Source organism: Mizuhopecten yessoensis, unplaced genomic scaffold (assembly GCF_002113885.1).
Source record: "Mizuhopecten yessoensis strain PY_sf001 unplaced genomic scaffold, ASM211388v2 scaffold11095, whole genome shotgun sequence".
In the NCBI taxonomy this organism is placed as follows: domain Eukaryota; kingdom Metazoa; phylum Mollusca; class Bivalvia; order Pectinida; family Pectinidae; genus Mizuhopecten; species Mizuhopecten yessoensis.
In genome coordinates, this window is record NW_018408877.1 from 605628 (window position 1) to 627346 (window position 21719).

The 21719-nt window shown below is 34.8% G+C and overlaps 1 protein-coding gene across 5 annotated transcripts; it reads left to right on the plus strand.

Annotated features, from left to right (window-relative positions):
• The first annotated feature begins 1531 nt into the window (after positions 1 to 1531).
• LOC110465636 (glucosidase 2 subunit beta-like) lies at positions 1532 to 18299 on the plus strand. 5 transcript variants are annotated; one of them, XM_021521590.1, is made up of 18 exons: positions 1532 to 1682; positions 4351 to 4473; positions 5032 to 5127; positions 5619 to 5676; positions 6391 to 6508; positions 7062 to 7125; positions 7443 to 7508; positions 8275 to 8359; positions 9063 to 9141; positions 9672 to 9848; positions 11765 to 11890; positions 12888 to 12974; positions 13298 to 13366; positions 14633 to 14696; positions 15295 to 15364; positions 16552 to 16716; positions 17314 to 17413; positions 17792 to 18299. In XM_021521590.1, exons 1-18 carry the CDS (start codon positions 1598 to 1600, stop codon positions 17933 to 17935), a joined length of 1776 nt encoding a protein of 591 aa, XP_021377265.1. In that variant the 5' UTR covers positions 1532 to 1597; the 3' UTR covers positions 17936 to 18299. The 5 variants fall into 5 exon arrangements, with proteins under 5 accessions (XP_021377265.1, XP_021377266.1, XP_021377267.1 ...); XM_021521591.1 differs by lacking the exon at positions 13298 to 13366; XM_021521592.1 differs by lacking the exon at positions 12888 to 12974.
• Positions 18300 to 21719: the final 3420 nt, after the last annotated feature.

Consider the following 21719-nt stretch of genomic DNA (forward strand, 5'->3'; position numbering starts at 1 on the left):
GATGGGAAAACAAGCTTGGAGCTTATATTAATTCCTTTCCCAAACAAATCAAAAGGCAAATGAATCTTCGGTACTGAAGTACACCTTATTTCAATATGGAACGAATAATAATAAGGTTTAACAGATAACATATATACATGTACATGTGGTGAATAGAATTGATAATTGACATGATTTATGACGCCATAAATTGCTAGTCTGTAAGTACAGGTCACCTTATTGTACTGAATACCGTTAAATGATACAGCACACTAAGTTTCCATATTTAAAACAATTTGTACAAAAATATTAGCTAAAACGTTTACTTAGTTTAATATAATTTTGGACTGTCAAAAATATTTACTCATTTTTCTGTATGGAGTAAATATCATTACCCTATAGAAGTGTTTTTTCAGTAAGAATAATATCTAACTGATGTAGTGTGCTTTGTCTGATTGTGGTATAATTGTCACAAGATAGTAAAAAATGATGTATCCTTTCAACTAATCCGCAGTTACATAATGGACTTTCCTCTAAATTTCTTATGTATAAGTGTTGTTTAAGATTACTACATTTAACCCTTGATCGTGTATGTAAAATTTGAAGATGTCTGCTTCCAATGTTAAAATATTGAGGGATTATTACTTTATCCTTTCGTAAAAAACTTTTAATTATGTTAGGCCCCTAACGGACGGATTATCACGAATATCTACAGGTAATGCATTCCATAATTGTACTGAGGAATTTAAAAACGAGTCTTTATAAAATTGAGTTCTACATCTAACAGAATGTAAATTGTTTGAATTTCTAGTATTATGCATATGACTATCTGATTCTTTCCCTGGGATTAAGTTCGAGAGATAGGATGGAGTTTTCTTATGATACATTTTGTGGAACTGTAAAATTTTATGATTTTCCCGTCTATTAGATAATTTTTCCCAGCCCACATCTTTATATAATAAACTAACACTTGATAATTTTGTAGCACCTGTAACTATTCTAGCAGCTTCTATCTGGGCGTTTTCTAAATTTTGACATAGATAGTTTGGTAAATTGTCCCAGACAATATCAGAATATTCCAAAATTGGTCTAATAAAAGAAAAATATATTGTTTGAAGAGAATTCCTATTCCTACCAGAATTTAGATTTCTTATCACACAAATCGTGTTTCACATGAGCGTTTCCCTCGGAATCTATTTTGTAGGTTATACATAATGTTATTTTTATCAACATGTTTCACTAGATTAGAGGCGATGGTATGTTATAACCTTACAAAGAATACAGGTATACTAAAGAAATCGGGCGGTAGTTAGCGGCTTTAGTTTTCTCACCATATCTGGTGTAATTATATTAATCAAAGTTGAACTGTGAAATGGAATAAAGGATTCGTGGAACGTTCAGGTACCATGCCAAATACAAAACAAAACACCTATTTGTTATATCATCACCTTTGTTAATTCGTGTGATACTTCGAATGTTTCCTTTGTAGTCTGACACCTAAATTTTGATAACGAAAGTAAATGATGATTGTCTCCCCTGTTCGTATTATGTGACCAATGAGAGTCTACCATATCGCATAGTCAGAAGGCTGCCGGTGCACGTCAACTAACCAACAAAGATGATTATAAAGACCCTATTGATATGTTTTGTTGTAGTTATCACGTCTGCTTCCATTCCAAGACCAAGAGGAGTAGCCGACTCAAGTAATATGCTATTTTTTTCGTCTCGTTAAAAGTGATCGTTCTTTGGTTGTGTTGTGTCCCCCCCCCCCCCCATACACACGTAAGTCTAGACACCAGTTTCCGCGCGTTATGTATTTCCGCGCAGCCATATTATCAAGCTATATCTCGTAACTACGTGACCTGCTGGACACAACACAAGGATATTTTAGACGTTTGGCCATCGTCTGTAAACTGACACTAAAATTACCGGAAGTTCGTCCGGAAAACATCAGAAATAATCACCGATTAAAAAAACACGCATAGATATACAGTTTTCCTTAATGCACGTTTTATCTATTCTTACTGTGTTTCTTCTTCTTCTTCTTCTTCTTCTTCTTCTTCTTCTTCTTCTTCTTCTCTTCTTCTTCTTCTTCTTCTTCTTCTTCTTCTTCTTCTTCTTCTTCTTCTTCTTCTTCTTCTTCTTCTTCCCGTTCTGGAGTTGACTCATCAGATGAGTGTCACTACTCCAGGCACTCCGGCGCTTATTGGCCATACAGCAAAACAATTTGCTATTTACATCTGTCTGTATGTACATCTAAAATCTGGAATTTACAGTTAAAATCCGGAGTCCTGTCTAGTGCCTGGGGATGAGTCCGGCCACATCAATGGTCTGTATGTGGTGCCGGAAACAGTCTACTGTTGGTAATTCTCTGATATCTGATGGTATTGAGTTCCACACCTTGATTGTAGCAGGGACGAATGAATGTTTATATGCGTCGACTCTGGTGCTTATTTGCCTGATGTTGTTGGCTTGGGAACTCCTAGTCCCACTGCTGGTCTGTTGTAGGAGATGATGGACGGGGACTTCTACTAGGTTGTTGATGATTTTGTAGAACATGATGATCCTATTTCTCACTCTTCTGTGTTCTAGTGGTTCCCAGTTTAGTTGCTTAAGCATGGTAGTAATGCAACCAGGGTCTCGGGAGTAGTAATTCCCTGTTGCAAATCGTGCTGCCTGTCTTTGTACGTTTTCGATTTGTTGCATTTGATGGTATTGGTATGGTGCCCAGACTACAGATGCGTATTCCAAAACTGGCCTGACTAAGGTGGTGTATGCCTGGCATTTTACTGCTTGTGGACAGTTCCTGAGGTTACTTCTCAAGAATCCTACTGTTCATGAGGCCTTGGCAGTTGTCTGATCAATGTGATCCCGCCACGATAGATCTTGACTTATGTATACTCCAAGGTACTTTCCACCTGGAACTGTCTCAAGGGTGTTTAAAGTTACGTGACAATTTTGGCCAACGATTCTTTTAGCATAATAAAGGGGATATGATGTTACCAGAACCCTGTGACTGAAGACAAAAGTTATGATGTTTCAGATTACCCACCCTCCCCTGTCCTTGTGGTGAAATTTCGGGAGAATTACCTTCTTTCGACTGCTGACCGCGCCAACACGACGAATCTCGTGTAGCAACACGATAAATTAACTGCTGTATCTTGTCATGACGACAGCTAGTAGGTACTAGTCACTTCTATGGGTGCATTGATAGACATGGTTAGTACCTGTGGTCATGATGCAACCCTTCGCATCCTGTTATGTAGAGTACAGCACTCTGTTAGATTAGTGAGTATCCCCACTAAATCTCCGCTACCTTGTTAGTTTTGGAGCTGAAAGATAATTGCATGTAGGGACATGTGACACCCGAACGATATTCTTCAGTATGTTTCGGTACTCAGGAGTAATTTCGGCGCTCAAGTTAGAATAGGACAAAAAACTGCTGAAGAATTTTAACATAAGTCATCAAGACATAGGACAAAAAAGAACCTAAAAATGAACTATCCAATATGAAGCGTTAGTTGAAGTGCCGAAAATCTTACTAAATATTGAAATGACTTTGGGACGCACCAAAACTTTTATTATACTTGCTAAATTTTTGAAATTTTTGATATTTCCATGCATGCTCAAAATTAAAATCGAAATAAAATGTGTGTATGCATACCCCCTAGAGGCAAAAGAAGCCTTAACATGACATTGTTTGATTTGTTTTTTCAGATGAAATAATTAGATCTAATAGAATATAGGAATATTTTAGCAAACTCACTCGGGAGTCCCCTCCTAAATGGCAAGTATGTTATGCTTGTACTATATCATACCATGACTGAGTAACAATACGTCCGTGTATCTGTTCAACTCTATTGTGAATAGTCAAACCCTTTGACTTTTTGTTCAAAGCCTACTGTGGAGAAATAATTTGTTTGGGTTATTTTCATTAGTCTGGGCAAGTATCTACTGAACAATCTTAATCCTTAAAAGTGTCTAAATTTGAGTAATTTTGAACTAAAAAGGCACAAGATACAGCTTTTCAGAAGTTTCAGATTTCAAACATACCCTACTCTAGACTCACAAAGAAGGCCTTGCACCAGCAGCTTGCACACGCAGCTTGCACACTCACACCAAGTCATTTTCATCAGGAAAGAGGTCCCGGGGTGAGCAGTGGATATGAAACCCAACTGACCCAGTTCCCCTACAATAATTTATTATTTTTGCCTGGAAAGAACATACAACATAGTTCTTAAAAAGCCCCTCCACCTGCTCTAAATCACAGCTTCAAAGTATTCTGTCCAAAATGTGTTTAAGCTTTGAGGTGTCAGCATTATCTTTTCTTTTCAAGTATTGTTAATATGGGTTTTTCTTCCATTGTTATAGATGCATCCCACTACCAGCCTAACAGTGAGAATGTGTTTGCGTGCCTTGATGGTTCTCAGACTTTCCCCTACACCTATGTGAACGACGACTACTGTGATTGTACCGATGGATCAGATGAACCCGGTAAAGGATTGAATGTGCTGGACCTTGATTGGGTTGATGGCTGTGACAAGATACTTTGGCCAATTGAACATTGTTTATGAACATTGTTTAATACTTGGATTTAAACTCTGGTTTAATTGGCTTGTATAATAATGTCCTATTGCATTCTGGTGCCTGTGACCAGGATTCAAAACTAAACTAGCTGGAACCATACTTGTTCTATTTCGTTCAGTAGCTGCAGTTAAAAGACATACTTGTAGGGGTTCCAGTGCATTTTTAACTGGAAATATTTATGCAAATATTACCTTTTTTTTTATTGGGTAAATAAAATTATTTTAGGCAGTCTGTTGGCCTGCTCATCTAGGACATCCAGGCAATCCAAACAGATTCTAGGCAGCAAAATAGGTATAACAATAAGTAAAATCTAAAAACATATACAGAATTTAAAGAAAATTGTTCTAAAAATAAAAAATAAAACAGCGGGTAAGTTGATTGTTTGATTGGCACCAGATCTTTATGATATGATTTGGCACCAAATTGATGTGATTTTTTTTTTTTTAACATTCTATTATTTTAAAGGTACATCTGCATGTCCAAATGGCAAGTTCACATGCACCAACGCTGGACACAGACCATTGATAGTTCCAGCGTCCAGGGTCAATGATGGTGTTTGTGGTAAGGAAATAGAATGTTTAGAAACTAAGTGTTTTTTGTTTAAATGTTTGAAGTTCTGCATAGAATCATAATCATTCTTATATTATATTTTTTAATATATATTTTGTTTACACAGTAAATTTTGAAAGATAAAAGATAAATATTTATATATTACAATTTAAATAATTAGAGATAGATATATGAGTGATTTGAGTAATAAATATTAAATAGTATTTTGATCTAGTCCGAAGCTTATGTTAATACATGTACTTCGTAGGTAACAGAAATGTATATGATATATACATATCACATGGATATTTCACTAAACAGTAAGCAGTAAAAATATCTATCACATAAATGTCTATGTGTGAACTTCATTATTCAAATATTGAGTTGAGAACCATTCCATCCCCGATGAAAGGCTAAGCCGAAAAGCTTGGACATGGAGTGAATGTTGCTATATATGTAGTACCTGGGTATACAGTATATACATTGATTATTCTTTATTGCAGACTGTTGTGATGGGACAGATGAATACTCGGGAAACATTGCTTGTGTTGACAGTTGCAAGTAAGTTGATTGTGACTAATGTGGATGTGGTCATTGACAGTTTATCTTCCTTCAGTGTTAAGATTGTTCAGTATTTGCATCCTGGTTTGTTGATGACCTTAAAGCAAAAAAACATAGACAAAAGATACAGTATTGTTTTGCTCTAAAACAATAGGGTATGTAGGAATAGACTAGTGTTGTGTCAAGAATGTGTATTGTTGAGATAAAATAAATGACTAAGAGTAATTGAGATAATGTTATGGTCAATAATAGAGTTTCTCCGTTGTCAGGCACTTTGATGATATAAATTCAATTGCTGTTATGCACGGCTGCTGGCCCTAGTATTAACTGGCATTGTCACAGAAGGCTAAAGTGTATGACCTGCTGAACTGATAGCACATAATAATGATTTGATATGATACTGTACCCATGTTACTAGTCAGTCCCAGACCAGACCTTTGAGCTAGGCACCCATGTTATCCCTTGACAATCAATACAAGATGTAACACAACAATTGGTGTTGGCTATTTGTATCCAAGAGATTTTCAGGGTAACAGTATATATATAACATCAGAAATATCTCATTTTCAGCAAAGTGAAACTGTTACACTGTGTTGACTCAGCTACTGGTAATCTTATTACTGAATAAACAAATGTGCCTTTGTTTTCTTTATTATGCACATAAACCCATAGGCTCATAGCCAGAAAGTCAACAATGGCTTTATACATTTACAGAGAACTGGGAAAGAAGCACAAGGAGGAAGTGGAGCGAATCATGAAACAACAGGAGGAGGGCATGAAAAAGAAACAAGAATTTGCAGAAGCTGGCAAGAAGATGAAAGAAGAAAAGAAAGTGAGTTGGATGAAATATGTCAAAATACATGAGTGTTTAAATAAGAAGTATCATATTTATATTTATCATATGAATACCGTGTTATGCAGTGTCATAAAGCCATCACATAAATTATGTAACGTGTGTAATATCACTCCGGAAATGATGTCATAATCGAAAAGGAACCATCAATGTGACGTCATGTCATTGTGATGCGGACGCAATTTTCATTGTTTCAGGGGCGGCCAAGTGCAAAATATTCGTTTCAGATCACAATTATACAGTTTACTTTGTATTACAATATGATAAAAGATGATACTCGTTTTGGATTTTTCACATTTGCTCCCGAGAGGCTCGCCAAGCTCGCAAACATGAAAAATCCAAAACTTGTATCATAAATCTAATATGAAGGGAAACTTATGACAGATCCTCAATATATTTGGTGATATAAAGCTACAAACACCTAGAAAGGCTCTATGGACTAGGCTCTGATATACCTGTACTTTTGTTGTTAACATGATTAATATAGTCCAGTAAGGGTATTTCTAAGATGTACTAAATCCTATGTTTGCAGGCTAGACTTGAGCAGTTACAGGGTGACAAGGAAGCGGCAGAGGCAGAACGCCAGGAAATGGAAAGTATGTGTACTGCTGGCTGTTGTCCACTGACTAGGCTTACTTTTATTTAGTGTTCACTGACCACTGTCCAGTAACTATGTTTTACCCAATCTATGTATAGATTTTCTTTTGGAAGTCTCTGATGATTAGTGTCCGTTTGTCATTCTACATAACATTTAACAGTTCTGATTATTAAGGCAACCAAAAGTATGCTGCTGATTTAATGATAAATAATGGACGGGGTACTTGAATTTATCAAAAAGGGAAAATATTGTGAATACCTATGTTTCCATTCTGAGTCTGGAGCGAAATGATATAAAGTCTTATTTCTGTTACAGTCAAGAAAAATGAAGCTGAAGTCCCCGAGAAAGAAGCCAAAGATAAACATCAAGCCGCTTGGGATGGTAAATGTTGAATCCTTTATTCTCCATTGAATTATGGTTTGTGGTTCATGATTAGTGAACAAAACATAAAATCAATGGTCCAATAACACAAACATAAATTGAGGTTATACCCTAACCCTAAATGAAAGGAATGTTCTGAATATGTAACAGGGTACTTTTAACAAAAGTAAGTAGATTTATACAAAAAGCAATGAAGCTACTTAATATCTAAAATAAGTTAGCTACAAGTATTATTGAAATAGGTTGTTATTATATATATATTGTATAATGTCGTGTTATGTGTGTACTATGTCCATCAATGTATACTATGTAGTATTTGACCTCTTGTTACGCACGTATGCGTATGGCGTGAGTGTAAAATAAATCTTGAAATCTTGCAATCATTGAAGCTTGGAAAATTTGATAGTTCCAGGCCACTGTTGTCCCTCCGCCATTTTATAGGGCAGGTATATAGTGTTACATATGTCTGTCCTGTGACATTGTTATTCATTGTCGTCATGACTCTACCAATTTAATTTCTTCATTGATTATCATCAACATTTATACACAGGTCGAGTAAGAGTATTCCTCAGGTGAGTTCCTAGGTCCCTAGGTCAATGCCAAGGTCATTGTTGCTATTTATAGGTCAACCACATAGCCAATGAGGTATTTATGTCTTACAGATGTTTTCTAATATCAATATACATTTGTAATTTCTGAAAGAATGCCTTAAATTTGATTCAGAATACTTAAATAAATGTTATGTGTCCTTTTTTTCAACTTGCAGAAGATAAAGCGCGCAGGACAGCAGAGAAGGATTTAGTCACAGCCTCCGCAGCCTTCCAAGAGCTGGACTCCAACAATGACAACTTGTAAGCACCAGACAGTGGGTAAAAACCCAGATCAGCTAGAAAATCGTCACACCCTGATATCATTATCATATTTATCTGAGGCACTGGCAAATCAGAGAGAAACGAGGGGAAACAGCAACAAACTAGCGAAAAATCAGAAACAAATCAGATGAGAAATTTGGGATGCTTACATTGCCGTAGTAATAAGGACTAGTTTATCATAATTAGTTTCAATATTTACACAATCAGAAGAACACCATTTTAAATTTCATATGTACTTAAATAAATTGGCCAACAATTTTTTATTTTCTAGCTATATGTAGACTAACATTTATATAGTGTTTGGTTTTTGACACTATTTTTTGCATAATAATTCTTGGTAAATGGCGATTTTGTTTAGATATTAAATGACAGCAGCCTTTTTCGTGAAAAAAATCCTAACAGTCATGTTTGCTTTTATTTCAATTTTGATTCGATACATCATACTCGGGATGCATATGGGATGAATTTGAATAATCAGTCTATTTCAGTGAACTGAGTGAAATTTCATGACTATGAAAAAATGTGCCCTTGTTCTATAATATTGTGTTGAGTAAGTCTCAGATGAAGAATCTTAAGATATTTAATGGTTCTAAATAATAATTAACAAAAAATAAACGATAACCTCATGTTGTTGATATAAAGAGGTGCCTGCTACAACCCACTTGTATATCTGTTGCTTCAGTGTTGATGTACTGGAGATGGTCATCCACAACGAGTTTGATATTGACTCCAACGGTGTGGTCAGTGAAGAAGAAGTAAAGGTAATAATAATATAAACCAGTCAAAAATTGCTACACATCTGATTTGTTGATCCCTCAAATGGATCACTGGATGTTGACAACACGTAATCTGACCTCAAATTAGGTAGTAGGACCTACTTCTAACATGCAAAAAAGATATATTCGATATTTGGCTGCCCTTCCTTTGAATAACTTTTAATTTGACCAATTGAAATGATGTCACAACTTCACCTAATGTTAGCATTCTGGTTCCAGTCGCTCAAAGGTGTGTTAGAATTAGCCATTGGTTAGGCGAAATTTTAAAAATGAATACAACAATATCATGAACATCTGATATCATTTCACGGCTATGTATATGTTGAGCCAAATAAGAGTGATATGTTTGGAGGATGCATTTTGCTTTGTAAGCCCTAGCATTTTTAGGCATATTTATTTTCACTAACCACATGTAAAAGTTAACTAAACTTTTTGCGACCAGAGCTACAAAGCTGGTGAGCTCTGCTTACTAAAGTTACAGGTAGGTTAATCGTTTCCCTCTTGTTTATCAATAGGAACATCTTGAGGAGGCCGATAAAGTAGACGAGGACACATTTGTTACAAAGATCTGGCCCAACATCAAACAGATCTACAAGTCCTTGGTTCCAGAACCAGCTGAAGCTGATGGGCAGGCTGCACCTCCTGCAGAGCCCCAGGGGGAGACAGCCCCTCCCCCCGGGGAGGAAACAAAGGTGAGTTTTGTGACCTGGTGTTTTGACTGGTGGCATTATTTGTAGCAGTTATCGCCCTTTATTCACCATTCCATTTTTTCATCTGTTCTCCCCTTTGTATCTAGAGTGTAGTTGGATCTCATTTATCCTGGGTATTCTGGAATAGATAACTGACAACAATATTCCGTTTATATTCTGTATTTGTGATCATTTCAATATATGAATTATTTTTGAAAACATTAATTACGAAATCAAGAATGTCCAGGACTATGAGGTTTATCTACATGCTTTAGAGTTTTTGCACAAAATTTTCAAATATCAGTTTTATAGAAATAGCTTTGCTGATTTTTATCTGAGGTAAAAAATATGTATGACATAAATAAATTATGTGTATGAACATAATGGTATTCTAGTAATAATGACACCACAAATACTAATACAGGGAATAAGGGTAAAATGTGATAATATGTAGGAACTGACCCAAGTTTATAAATCAATAAGACGGTTGCATGAACCAGCGACAAATGTATCAACACATGTTTCAGTGTAGCTCCATGTTGTTGAGTGAAATAAAGCTTAGTGCATTCATGTTATAGTAGTAACTTTGTTAGGTAAGAGCACAGGTGTGTGAAATTCTAATTTTAAAATAAGAAAATAGACCATTTAAACATTTAAAACAAAAAAAACAAAAAAACAGGAATAGTATCAAAAAATAAAACAGGTATACAATATATCCAATGACAATATATACCAAATATACCCTGCCTACTGATATCAATCGGCACTGCAAACAGTATAAGACACCACTCACAGCTTATGATCAGTTCTATTTCGGCTGTAATCACACAGAGATAGCCCATCACGAGCACCATGACTAGAACGAGTCGGTCATTAGGTAGGTCAATAAACTGATAAGTTGGACTACATTTTACTTGGAATAAATGTGTGTCAATATTATGAAGTTTTCAGTAAGGTGATTTATGGTTTCAAGCCTATCCCTTAAGCTTGTTAGATACTAACAGATCAGCAGCAGTAGTAAAATATCACTGATTCAATGTTTGAAGGAGATTATTGTAACAACTTTGGTATGGAGGATTTCAAAATGTATTTCTTTATTACAAGTATTAATTGATTATGTTTTAGTCAAGGGTAACTATTAAATGATCAATCAGGAAGTTTTAACCGGTTCCCAACACTACTATTCCTTGATTTACAGTCAGAATTGGTAAAAGAGTCACCTGAAAGCATAGATTGGTCAGGGTCATCAGCAAGCTTTGATAGGTCGGGGTTGCAGGTAGGAGATGAAGGACACAACTAGGTTTTCAGTTTAGGTCCCTACAGATAAGTCTCAGGTCCAAAGGTCAGAGGGATCAGGTCCAAAGGTCACAGGGATCAGGTCCAAAGGTCACAGGGACTAGACTTCCAGCATTCAAATCATTTTAGAAATTTCATTTGATCTATTTCTTAGACGCTGTATAACTTTAAATAATTAACTTTTTGACAAGCAATCATCATTTCCCTGTGTCCATCTTGACATCAATATCTATTTTGTATATACATGTAACAATTAACATTTTTATATCACAACAGTTTTGAACTTCTGATTAACAGTTATCTTAGACAAAGATTTTCTCCCAAAATTTGCCCAAACTGGTAGCAAGTTTAACTCTGTCCACTGTATCTTAACCTGGATTAAAATTCTTAAAAATCATATCTGGATTAGAGGAGTATTCGTCTGGGAAGGCAGACTCTAAAAGAGTAACAGTCTATTTTCAAAGAATTATACAGTGTAATGCAGGTATTGATTGTCTATGTGGAATACCTTATTTACCATTTCTATTATATTTGTTATTATGAACTAACACAGATTAGTGTATTGTCATATACCCCAAGTTGACTAGGTGGGTGGGTCTGATGATGAGTTACCTCCCTTGTAGGACTCTCCCAACTCCCTTCCTCCCCCTCCTCTGGACCCTGAGGATGATTATGAGGAAGATGAGGAGGAGGAGGGAGAGGATGATGAGGAGGAGGATGACTTGGATGGTAGGGATGATTATCATGATGTGAGTATTTTACACCACATTCCTCTGTGTGCTCATTAACCGTGTCTTCCGTCTTGACTGGCTGCATGTCTGAATTTGAACATGATGTGACTACATGGATGTGGAATGTTTTTTACTTTCTTCACTCAATATAACACAAAATTATTTTCTACTGGCTGGAATCATTACCATTGATACCTCACGACCCTCATCTCACTTTCTTGCAAATTAAAAAGAATAAAACCAATCCATGAATTAAAAACTCATGAAAAATCCAAGAAAAAAATTAGTTCCAATGCGCATGTACACATTTATATTAGAGGAAGTTTGATAATGTGTGAACGTCTAAATTAAGTTTGCTTATGAGATTTGTTGATTCTGTTCTGTCTGATCATACCCACTCCTATGCTTTGGTGATTTTTTTTGTATGAGTCCCCCCTCAGCTGTGTCGTTGTTTGTGTTTGCTGTACTTAATTTATCACTGTATGGATTTGTTGGGTGTGTCTTGAAATAAGGTGATTTTACAGCTGTTACTGAGTGGTGTTGACCTATCAGTAGATGAATTGCTACTCAAAATAATGCCATGCGTCCTATAAAGTTGTTTTTAGGGTAATTGTTGATCAAGCAGCAATATCATGATGACTTACTTTGAAAAAGGAAGTTTTTTTTAAAGTTCTGTGCTTTTGGGCAAATATTGCTCTCATAAGAAAATGTTGAAAATACTACTAAGATTAATTTTCATTTGTACTTTTACATATCACTTAAAATCTTGTATGAAGTAAACTATTTGATTTAGATCTATGATGTGTAAATATTAATAAAAAACAGCATGTCATTTGATGTACAGCTGTGGATTTTGGTCAGCTAGTAAAATATTTGTACCTTTTCTTAGAGATTATTGCAATGAGCATGGGAACAATATTTCTTTAGTCCATAGTTGTAAAAAGGAGGAATGATTTGGCAAAACTAAAACACTTTCAGGTGCATACATATAACCTAACACATCATTTGTCATTAGCCTGGTCCTAGCACTGCTGCTCCGGTGATGTCAATCACAGGGGCTGGTACTCTGGCCACACTTGCCCCCACTACTAACGAGATACAGGTATACCACTTTAACAGGTGTTGGGATAATCTACATACCTCTCTATCTAGGGTATTACTGCTTGCTGAACTGGTATTGCTGATTTCATTTCCTCATAGTCAATGGTACTTTCTTTAAAATTTGCATGTAAATGAATTAATATTGATCATAAACTGTACTTTCTTTTTCAGTTTGATGTAATGGTGCGCTTTTAATAGCCTTTTATACAAAACAAATATAGCCAAACCAAAACAATATCCTTGAGTCTGTCATTAGCTTTTCCACAACTTGCATTCCCTTTGAACATTCATTAAAATTGTATTCTTTCCTGCTCCATAATTTAGGATCCTTTAGTGAAAGCAGCCATTGCGAAGGCAATGGTTTCTGTACAGGAAAACCTATCCCAGAATGAGGTATCCATTTTTATACAACCTTTTATGCTTTTTGAGTTTGTACAGAAATGCACATGTTTCCTGAGAACAAGGAACATGTTAGAACTACATCAGTTGTAAAAGTGTGTAAATTTGTACAAATTCAAGAATTACATGGTGTTTGTGTTTTAATATATGGGTCCTGGATTCCCTACAAATTTGGTGGATGGAATAATGTAATTTTGTTTTTGCTTATACAACATTGGTTTCACATCTTACAACAGTGTATAGTAATAGCATGTGGTGTTCTGGTAACATGGCCTTGACCTTTGACTGTAGTTGATCTGTTTAGATATTGTATCCTCATGACACCTCACTAAGCAGTCAGCTGTACTGTAATGTCACCCTCATTTGTCTAGTCTTCAGATACATCAGTAAAATAGTAACCAACAAGAAAGCTCAATATATGTACATATACTCTGAAATCCTCAAATATGGATCTAAATTTAAAATCATATTTTTGAAAACAAGCTTGCCATACATTTTCAGATGTCACATTTATCTTTTTAGGTAAAAAAACTTGCCCTCCACAACTTGCTTAATTTTATGGAATCATGCATGAATTTATGAGCTATGTTATGAAGCAATTGGTAAAGTAACAAGAAGTCAATAATTCTCCCTTATAGAGTTGTTGACCCTTCTGCTTGATCCTGGTGGCCCAGGTTATCTGTGTCAGAATGACCTTGACCTTTGTCGTTCTGGTAAAATTAACAAAATGATCTTGACTAGATATAATGGAGATGACTAGGTGTCCTTGGTATGCTAGATCTAGAATCTAGATTGTCTAGGAGTATGGTACTCAATATGGTTACGAGTCACTGGTATCTGTGACTAGTGTGTGTTATATTCCTTGTATGTTTGCAGGAACACTGGATTAATTTTTCTTCTGATCAAGACAAAATCAAAATATGATTCAAATCCTGCTACAATTTTGGGAAAATAATATTAAGTACCACTCCTATATATTATCATGGTCATCATTAAACTTCAGGGTTTGATCACTCATAGGTGTTGGATTTAAAAAGATCAAAATTATCCGTATATATATCAATAACCCACAACCAATTGCAACCAGTGTGTAGATTTTGTCAACACTTTTTTAGCTTTTCTGCTGCCAGTACTTCATGATTTTGGAAATTCACTCAAGAACAAAATTGTCTTTCAGGAATCAACATGATAGGTAGATATGTAAGAGTACTTGCGATAGTCACATACCTTGGATTTCACGGTGATATTTACTTGTTTCAGACAGAGGAGGAGGGGGAGGATAAGATGCCTGCCTATGACGAGGAGACCCAAGTACTGATAGAAGGTGTGTATATACTGTCAAGTAGACTTACAGCTGTTCAACATAGGAATGGAATAAAAGAACTACATAACTTAGTTTATGTAACAATGTGTTGTAAAATTCTTAGCCAGCGATGTAATCTAAATATTAAAATGAAATGTTCATTTTACACACATAAAAATAAATAAAAAAGAGGTTGTTTGCAGTGATGTATCTCTGGTGAAATTAAATTATTAAATAAAATTCAAATGTTTGTTAAGTAAAATGAAGAATATTGCATACCTTATATTTGATTCCCCATAAAGTGTTTGAATCACATTACTGGAAGACATAATATGAACTCTTTAGAGATGATGGGTCCATATTTTATATGGGATGTACCCCTTCACAGACCTAAGCTAGCAACAATACATTTTATTGGTAGGTATTCCTATGTGTCACAATGACCAGTATAGCTGTGGGAAACATAGCTCAAGGTCTGGTAATCTAAACTTCAAAATAAACAGAAATGCTGGGACGTTGAGCTACGGTTCCAGCAGTTATATACAGCACACTCTATAGCTATCTGCCTTCTGTACAGGAAGATACAGTCACTAATGTTAAACATGATGTTATTTTACAGCTGCTGATGCTGCTAGGAACGCTTTTAATGCTGCCGATGAGAAACTTCAATCCATTAACAGAGAAATAACGTAAGTAATGAAGATATCAGAATAATATTCAGACTCATTATCTCATAATTAGGCTGACATTTATTAGAGATGGGATGATGTCAGAGTTTCAAAGTACATGTACACCTTATAACAGTGTATGCTAGTTGTTTGTTCAATTCAAATGAAAGTATTGATTTTGACTTTATATTTATTATTTGTATAGGCAAATTATTAGACTGACCCCCATCTCTAGAATGTTGAATTATTCAGAAAAATAATAGACTTATACTTTGAATTGCTTGGATGTCTGATCCTAAATGTCAAACTGGTGGGAGATAATCTGGTAGAAAATGCAGCTGTGAAGTTCTTAAAACTGTGAGGGTCTGGAAGCCAATCTAGAGGAGAACCAGTTATTAAGTTACCGACTTGTCACTTCTTAGGACTCTTACAATACGTTTGAAAATTGGTACTTGTGTATTTCAAAATTCGTAGGAATATTGTATCATTTCGCAATAAAAAAAAATAAAAAATCACAGTATCACAATATTTTTCAAAATCTTAATGTTATGGATTGGTTAGGTCTTTTAACTTGAAAGTTACTAATTAGAAAACAGGCTATAACTAGTGGTGGCAATCAGTTGAAATTTCTTAATTGAAGAATGATTTATTGTAAGTCTAAAATATAAATGATTTATTGTAAGTCTAAAATATAAATGATTTATTGTAAGTCTTAAATATAAATGATTTATTGTATGAAGTCTAAAATATAAATAATTTATTGTATGAAGTCTAAAATATAAAAGATTTATTGTAAGTCTAAAATATAAATGATTTATGATTTTTTGGACAGCATTTTAACATCACATATGAAATTCAGTGCCACTTTAAAAAAAAAAGTAGACTTTTTCTATGAAAAATTATGTACCGCGATAGATCACTTTTGTATTACAATATACTGGTACTATATCACACCTCTTTGACTTTTTGTACTTCATAGAAATGCTTTACATAGATATAGGTAACCAAACAAACATCTTCAGTTCATGTATATGACATCGGATAATGTATATACACATGTTTACAGTGTATGTATTGGTTTATGTTAGGATAATTTCTATCTTTCAATGAGCTAATTTCTCTGATTTCAGTAACTATGAACATTACAAATGGATAAAATGAAATAAGCACAAAAATGTAATTTGTAAATAATATTCAACCATTTGTAGGTCACTGCAGAGTTACATGAACCTCGACTTCGGCAACGATGAGGAGTTTTCGGAATTGAAGGATAAGTGCTTTGAGTATACTGACAGAGAGTATACCTACAAGTTGTGCACGTACGAACGGGCATCTCAGCGACCAAAGGCTGGGGGCACAGAGACAAGTCTGGGGTAGGCATTTCTTTATTTGAAAAACCCAATCTGATATCTGTCTTTCCCAAAACATTATTTCACGATTAATAGCAAATATATTTCCCTAACTGATCATTATTTATTTAATTGATATATAAGGCATGTTGGTGTAAATAGATCAGTGATTCATAGGTCAATATAGACATAGTGTAACGGAAAAAGAATTGGGAAGAGAGTCATGTACTTATTGCCTATTTCACCTGTAGAACAGCATGTCAGCCAGTACTCCATATGTATACGTGGATGTCACCTACAATTATCACATTCAAGGAAAACAGAATTCAGACAAGATTATGATATTTGTGAATAGAGAATTTATTCTGAAAATATCAAAATATGAATTTGTCCAGTGATTTAAAACTGGCAAATAAATTCAACACAGCGGAAGGGTCACTCAAAATGCTGTATTTTATGGAATACATGTATAGCTTCTACCTAATTATGTGTCAATGTATTAGACGAATTATTGATTTTAAACTTTCAGCTATCACTGTCCTTCCCACATCAATAAAGAGATGTCATTGGTTTAATATCCAACCTTATATCTTATATGACCATGTTGTTGTATTGTTTCAGTAACTGGGGAAGGTGGAGTGGTCCAGACAATGACCGTTATTCCTCTCAGCTTTATGAGCGTGGACAGAATTGTTGGAATGGTCCTGACCGTTCTGTAAAGGTGAGTCCCCTTAACTAATTCTGACTTCACGGCCAAAGTACAGTTAGTGTTAAAATAAGTTTTAAAAAATCCTTGTTTTAATATCTAGAGATTGCTTGTGTGTGAGGATTTATGGACATCTTTTCTCTGCGCCACTATAGAGAAGATTCTTAGAAGTCTGCAATTCATTAAATTGTTTCTCACAATTACCTACTGGTGTCAAAGGTACAATCCAGTTCTATAGAATTGAACTATTAGCTGAGGAATAGATTTTTTTGTCCTAAATTTCTTTGATCTTGTTGAACTTTATGCCTGATGTAAAGACATGTTATGTTTGTGTTAAACACATTGTATTAGATAAGCAAAAATCCCTAAAATAGTTAATCATTTCTGTTTCAGGTCCATTTTAAATGTGGTCCAGAAAACCAACTCATCAATGCCTATGAACCAAGCCGTTGTGAATATGCATTTGACTTTGTTACTCCAGTCAGCTGTTCAGGGAGATTATCACCAATGGAAACGCGTTCTCACGACGAACTCTAACCTCTAGCCTTCTTCTAATTTATGTTTTCAAAGTATCTTATAATTAAAATTTCAGTAAACCTTTTATACAAATTTAATGTTTGACAAGTGGACTCTGTTATCACACTGATTGTAAATGTGCTTACATTTTGTACTTTGGAATATATGAAATCTTATTGTGTTACCTGTTGAGAAAATTCCTGCTAGGATATGCTAAAGGTTTTTACATCAGAATGAAAATAAAGGAAGGGACTTCGAAATATCTTTTGATATTAAGTGCTATAATGTGTTATCGACATCAGTTGTTGTTGTAGTGCTATTTAGATTGTACAATTTCTATTTCAATCACATATTTCTTTACATCTGTAATAAATCCTGTCATCAATTTCCTTGTTTATTTTGTCACTTTTAATGTACTGTACTGGGATCAGAAGTGGATGTTCACATCCATCCAAGAATAAATGTATGGCTTCTGACCAAGCTTATGCTGACCCTGACATGTGTCAAACTTTATAACGCATACTTCATATGTTGGTCAGATATATTGTTATATTGGCTTACTCATGTCAACTCACTATTTTGTGCCTAAATACACATTAAACCCAAACAATGATATTACCAAATTGTATTTATAATTATCTGAACCAAATCTTAAGAAATGGGGGTCGATGTAAATGGGAGGATTACTTTCATAATACTGGACTGGAAACATCACAAGGTGGTTGGATTAAAAATTGTACAAATGGAGGGGCTGAGGGGTAGGGGGCAAAAAGGATTTATTTGGCAAAATTGCTTTAACTAGAACTATGAGAACTACCTGGTATATCATGGTGTTATTTGGCCATAATGCTCAAAGTTAATTCTTCTCTGGATCAGTGAGATATATATCAACCATATTTGGTTAGGTATATACTGAGGTGTTGGATATATTTAAAATCATAGAAATGGAGTATCCAGACCCCTGAATTGTTGAGCTAAAACAGGAAATTTGGCCAGATTGCTTCCCTCAAACTTTTAGATGAATATGAATTTTATTTGGTTCGAAGCATCTTCAGGAGTTTGGGATTAGAAATGTTCAACTACGAATGGAGGGGGTCATTTGGCCATATTGCTTTAAGAAACTTCTTATCTAGAAAAATAAGCTGAGTATCAACCGTATTTGGTTAAAAGCATTCTCAGGTGGTGGCGATCCAAATATAACCAATGGAGTAGCAGAGAAATAGGACCAAAAGTGTGATTACCTCAAGATACACGTTTGGACAGATCGTGCCAGTCATTTTCCATTGTCTATGGTCAAGTGAGCTAATAAAATTAAATTTATAAATGTATTAATGAAGTAGACTGACCTGTGCTCGTATTCATGGAACCATTCTCATGCTCAAATTCAGATTCTCTGCTCTTTTCCAATTTCTTGTTCTGACAATAAATGAATAAAAATGAAATTTTGTCAATGATATGAACGGACTTTGAAAAAACTCAAAATTTCATGTGAAGTAAGAAATTCAGTTTGAGCATAGAATCCACGCTTGAACGAATTAATATATGATTGAAAGGGGAATAACTCTGAGATGCTTGTACAAACTTTTTATAAAAGATGATATCATTGGACTAGCTTTGATTGTTTGTGGATTTTTATGTGAAATGCTAAGGATGGAAAAAAATGCAACAGGGTAGGCCGGGATTCCAACCACGGACATCCGAGTCAGCGTCCTGGATAAGTCCCGACACAATTACAACCAAAACAAAATTAAGAAAAGGTTACTGCATGTACGAACAATCTGCAGTAGAATGCAGTGCGACAGGGGTACTTAAAACAAAACTCTTTAAATGATTTATTAAAGATATATTTGTTGTACTTATAGTCTAAAATGCCTACGTGTGACAAAAGAAAACGTCGTTTATGTTTTTAAAGGAAATGGAACATTGACATTAGAATAGACCACAGGGACCTGATAATTTGTTACAGCTATATTTGGACCTACACTAAGGAGTTCAGAGTAATTTTACATGTTTTGGGGGTTAAGATCCACTTTCGGTAAAAATGCCACACCCAATGATCATATCGACCTAAACCCTAAATTACTCTGAACACATTAGTTTAGGTCCAAATATAGCTGTAACAAATGAACACATTAGTTTAGGTCCAAATATAGCTGTAACAAATGAACACATTAGTTTAGGTCCAAATATAGCTGTATCAAATTCCTAGGTCCCTGTGGATTAGACAAGGATTATTTTGTACTTTGAAAAAAATTATCGCCTAGATGGAAATATGTTCATCTAAAATGTAATTTTTTCTTTGACTGACTAATCTCGACATTTTTGTTTTTATAAGGAGCTATACCTATTGAAGACTGGTTTGGTGTTTTTCCTGCTTCACACTGCCAGTTACTGTAAATTTATAGGTTCAACTTACGATTGTTTCCGTATCTGTGGTTAATATTAATGGTTTTCGTTCAATCTGATTTACTTTTTTCGAGAAACTTTTTATTGACGATATTTATTTCACAAAATAATTAATATAACTATTATTGTACAGTTAGACTTATACTAATTCGAACAACATATCAGTGTTATGTTTCCGTTACGCTATCAGTATACCGTAGCAAACAACAGAAATAAAAAGAAGTATAATGAAAATATATCGCAGATCGATTACAAATGCACTTTAAGGAGAGCTTCTAATAAAGCATGTTACGAACTATTTGTTTTGTATGAACTGCGCTAATCTCTGTGTAAATAGGGATTTAGACATGTACCACTTCGATACGGAGGTTGTTTCCTTTCAACAAATGGCCCGGCCCTCGAGCCTGTCTCCTCGGTGTGACTGATAGATATACACTGTTGTATGCCTTACACTAAGATCGCTACGACCTTCCCTGACTCCGCTATTTGTATAATGGAACCCCCACCACGAAATGATTCACTTATTGTAGGACCCTCCCACACCCAATGTCTGTGTTTATTCTAGAAAGGATATATTTCATTATATTTAATATACCTTTTTTTTTTACTTCTCTATTTATTTTTTACTTATATATCGGTATGTTGTCTACTTTTAATAGTTGTTTGACGCTGGTAGACTATTTTTTAAGGAAAAGTGGTGTGGGGGGTTAAATAATAATAATGATAAATAAATACAAATACTGATGCTCGATTGGTATTCTTGTTCGTATGAAAAAAGGCGATTTACCTTTATAAAACAAAAATCATTATCTAGAGTAATTGATGAAAACTCGCTTTTCTGCGAGTTTGAATGAAATGCACTTAATGTATTTATTTCATAATAAAACGAATTAGATTATTTGTAGCATTCATTTTTGAAAAGACAAACGTGACAGGATTCAGATAAGAGGAATATGAAAATCTATGTTAGATATTTCTTAACTACAATTAAGTAAATTAAGTTACTTTGATATTTACATAAATGATATGATATCACTTGATTGCTTATATGAAACAAAGCAAAACATGGCGTGCAACCTATAAAACGCCACCTCTAGACAGCTTCGGTATCACAAATGAACAAAGGGTCGTAACGCTGTATATACTTACTTGGGCATGAGACCCCATTTCAGTATGCGACATTCGACCATCCCAAAAAATATGCGCATACAAAATTTATCAAATTCAGGGGACAGACAAAATGAATGATGCGGCGGACAATGTGTAAACCGATGAACAAAGGGCCATAACTCTGTATATTAGTGGGGTTTAGAGCTGACTCGGTACGCGGAACTTCGCAATCCGAAGAGGTACTCATAAAAAAAATTGACAAATGTAAATGACAGATGAGATTTGCTCC

Coding starts and splice junctions, on each gene's coding strand:
- LOC110465636 (XM_021521590.1), top strand. CDS start 1,598: ATGATTATAAAGACCCTATTGATATGTTTTGTTGTAGTTATCACGTCT. Junction 13,367..14,632: donor AAAACCTATCCCAGAATGAG/GTATCCATTTTT, acceptor TACTTGTTTCAG/ACAGAGGAGGAGGGGGAGGA. Junction 16,717..17,313: donor GGCACAGAGACAAGTCTGGG/GTAGGCATTTCT, acceptor GTATTGTTTCAG/TAACTGGGGAAGGTGGAGTG.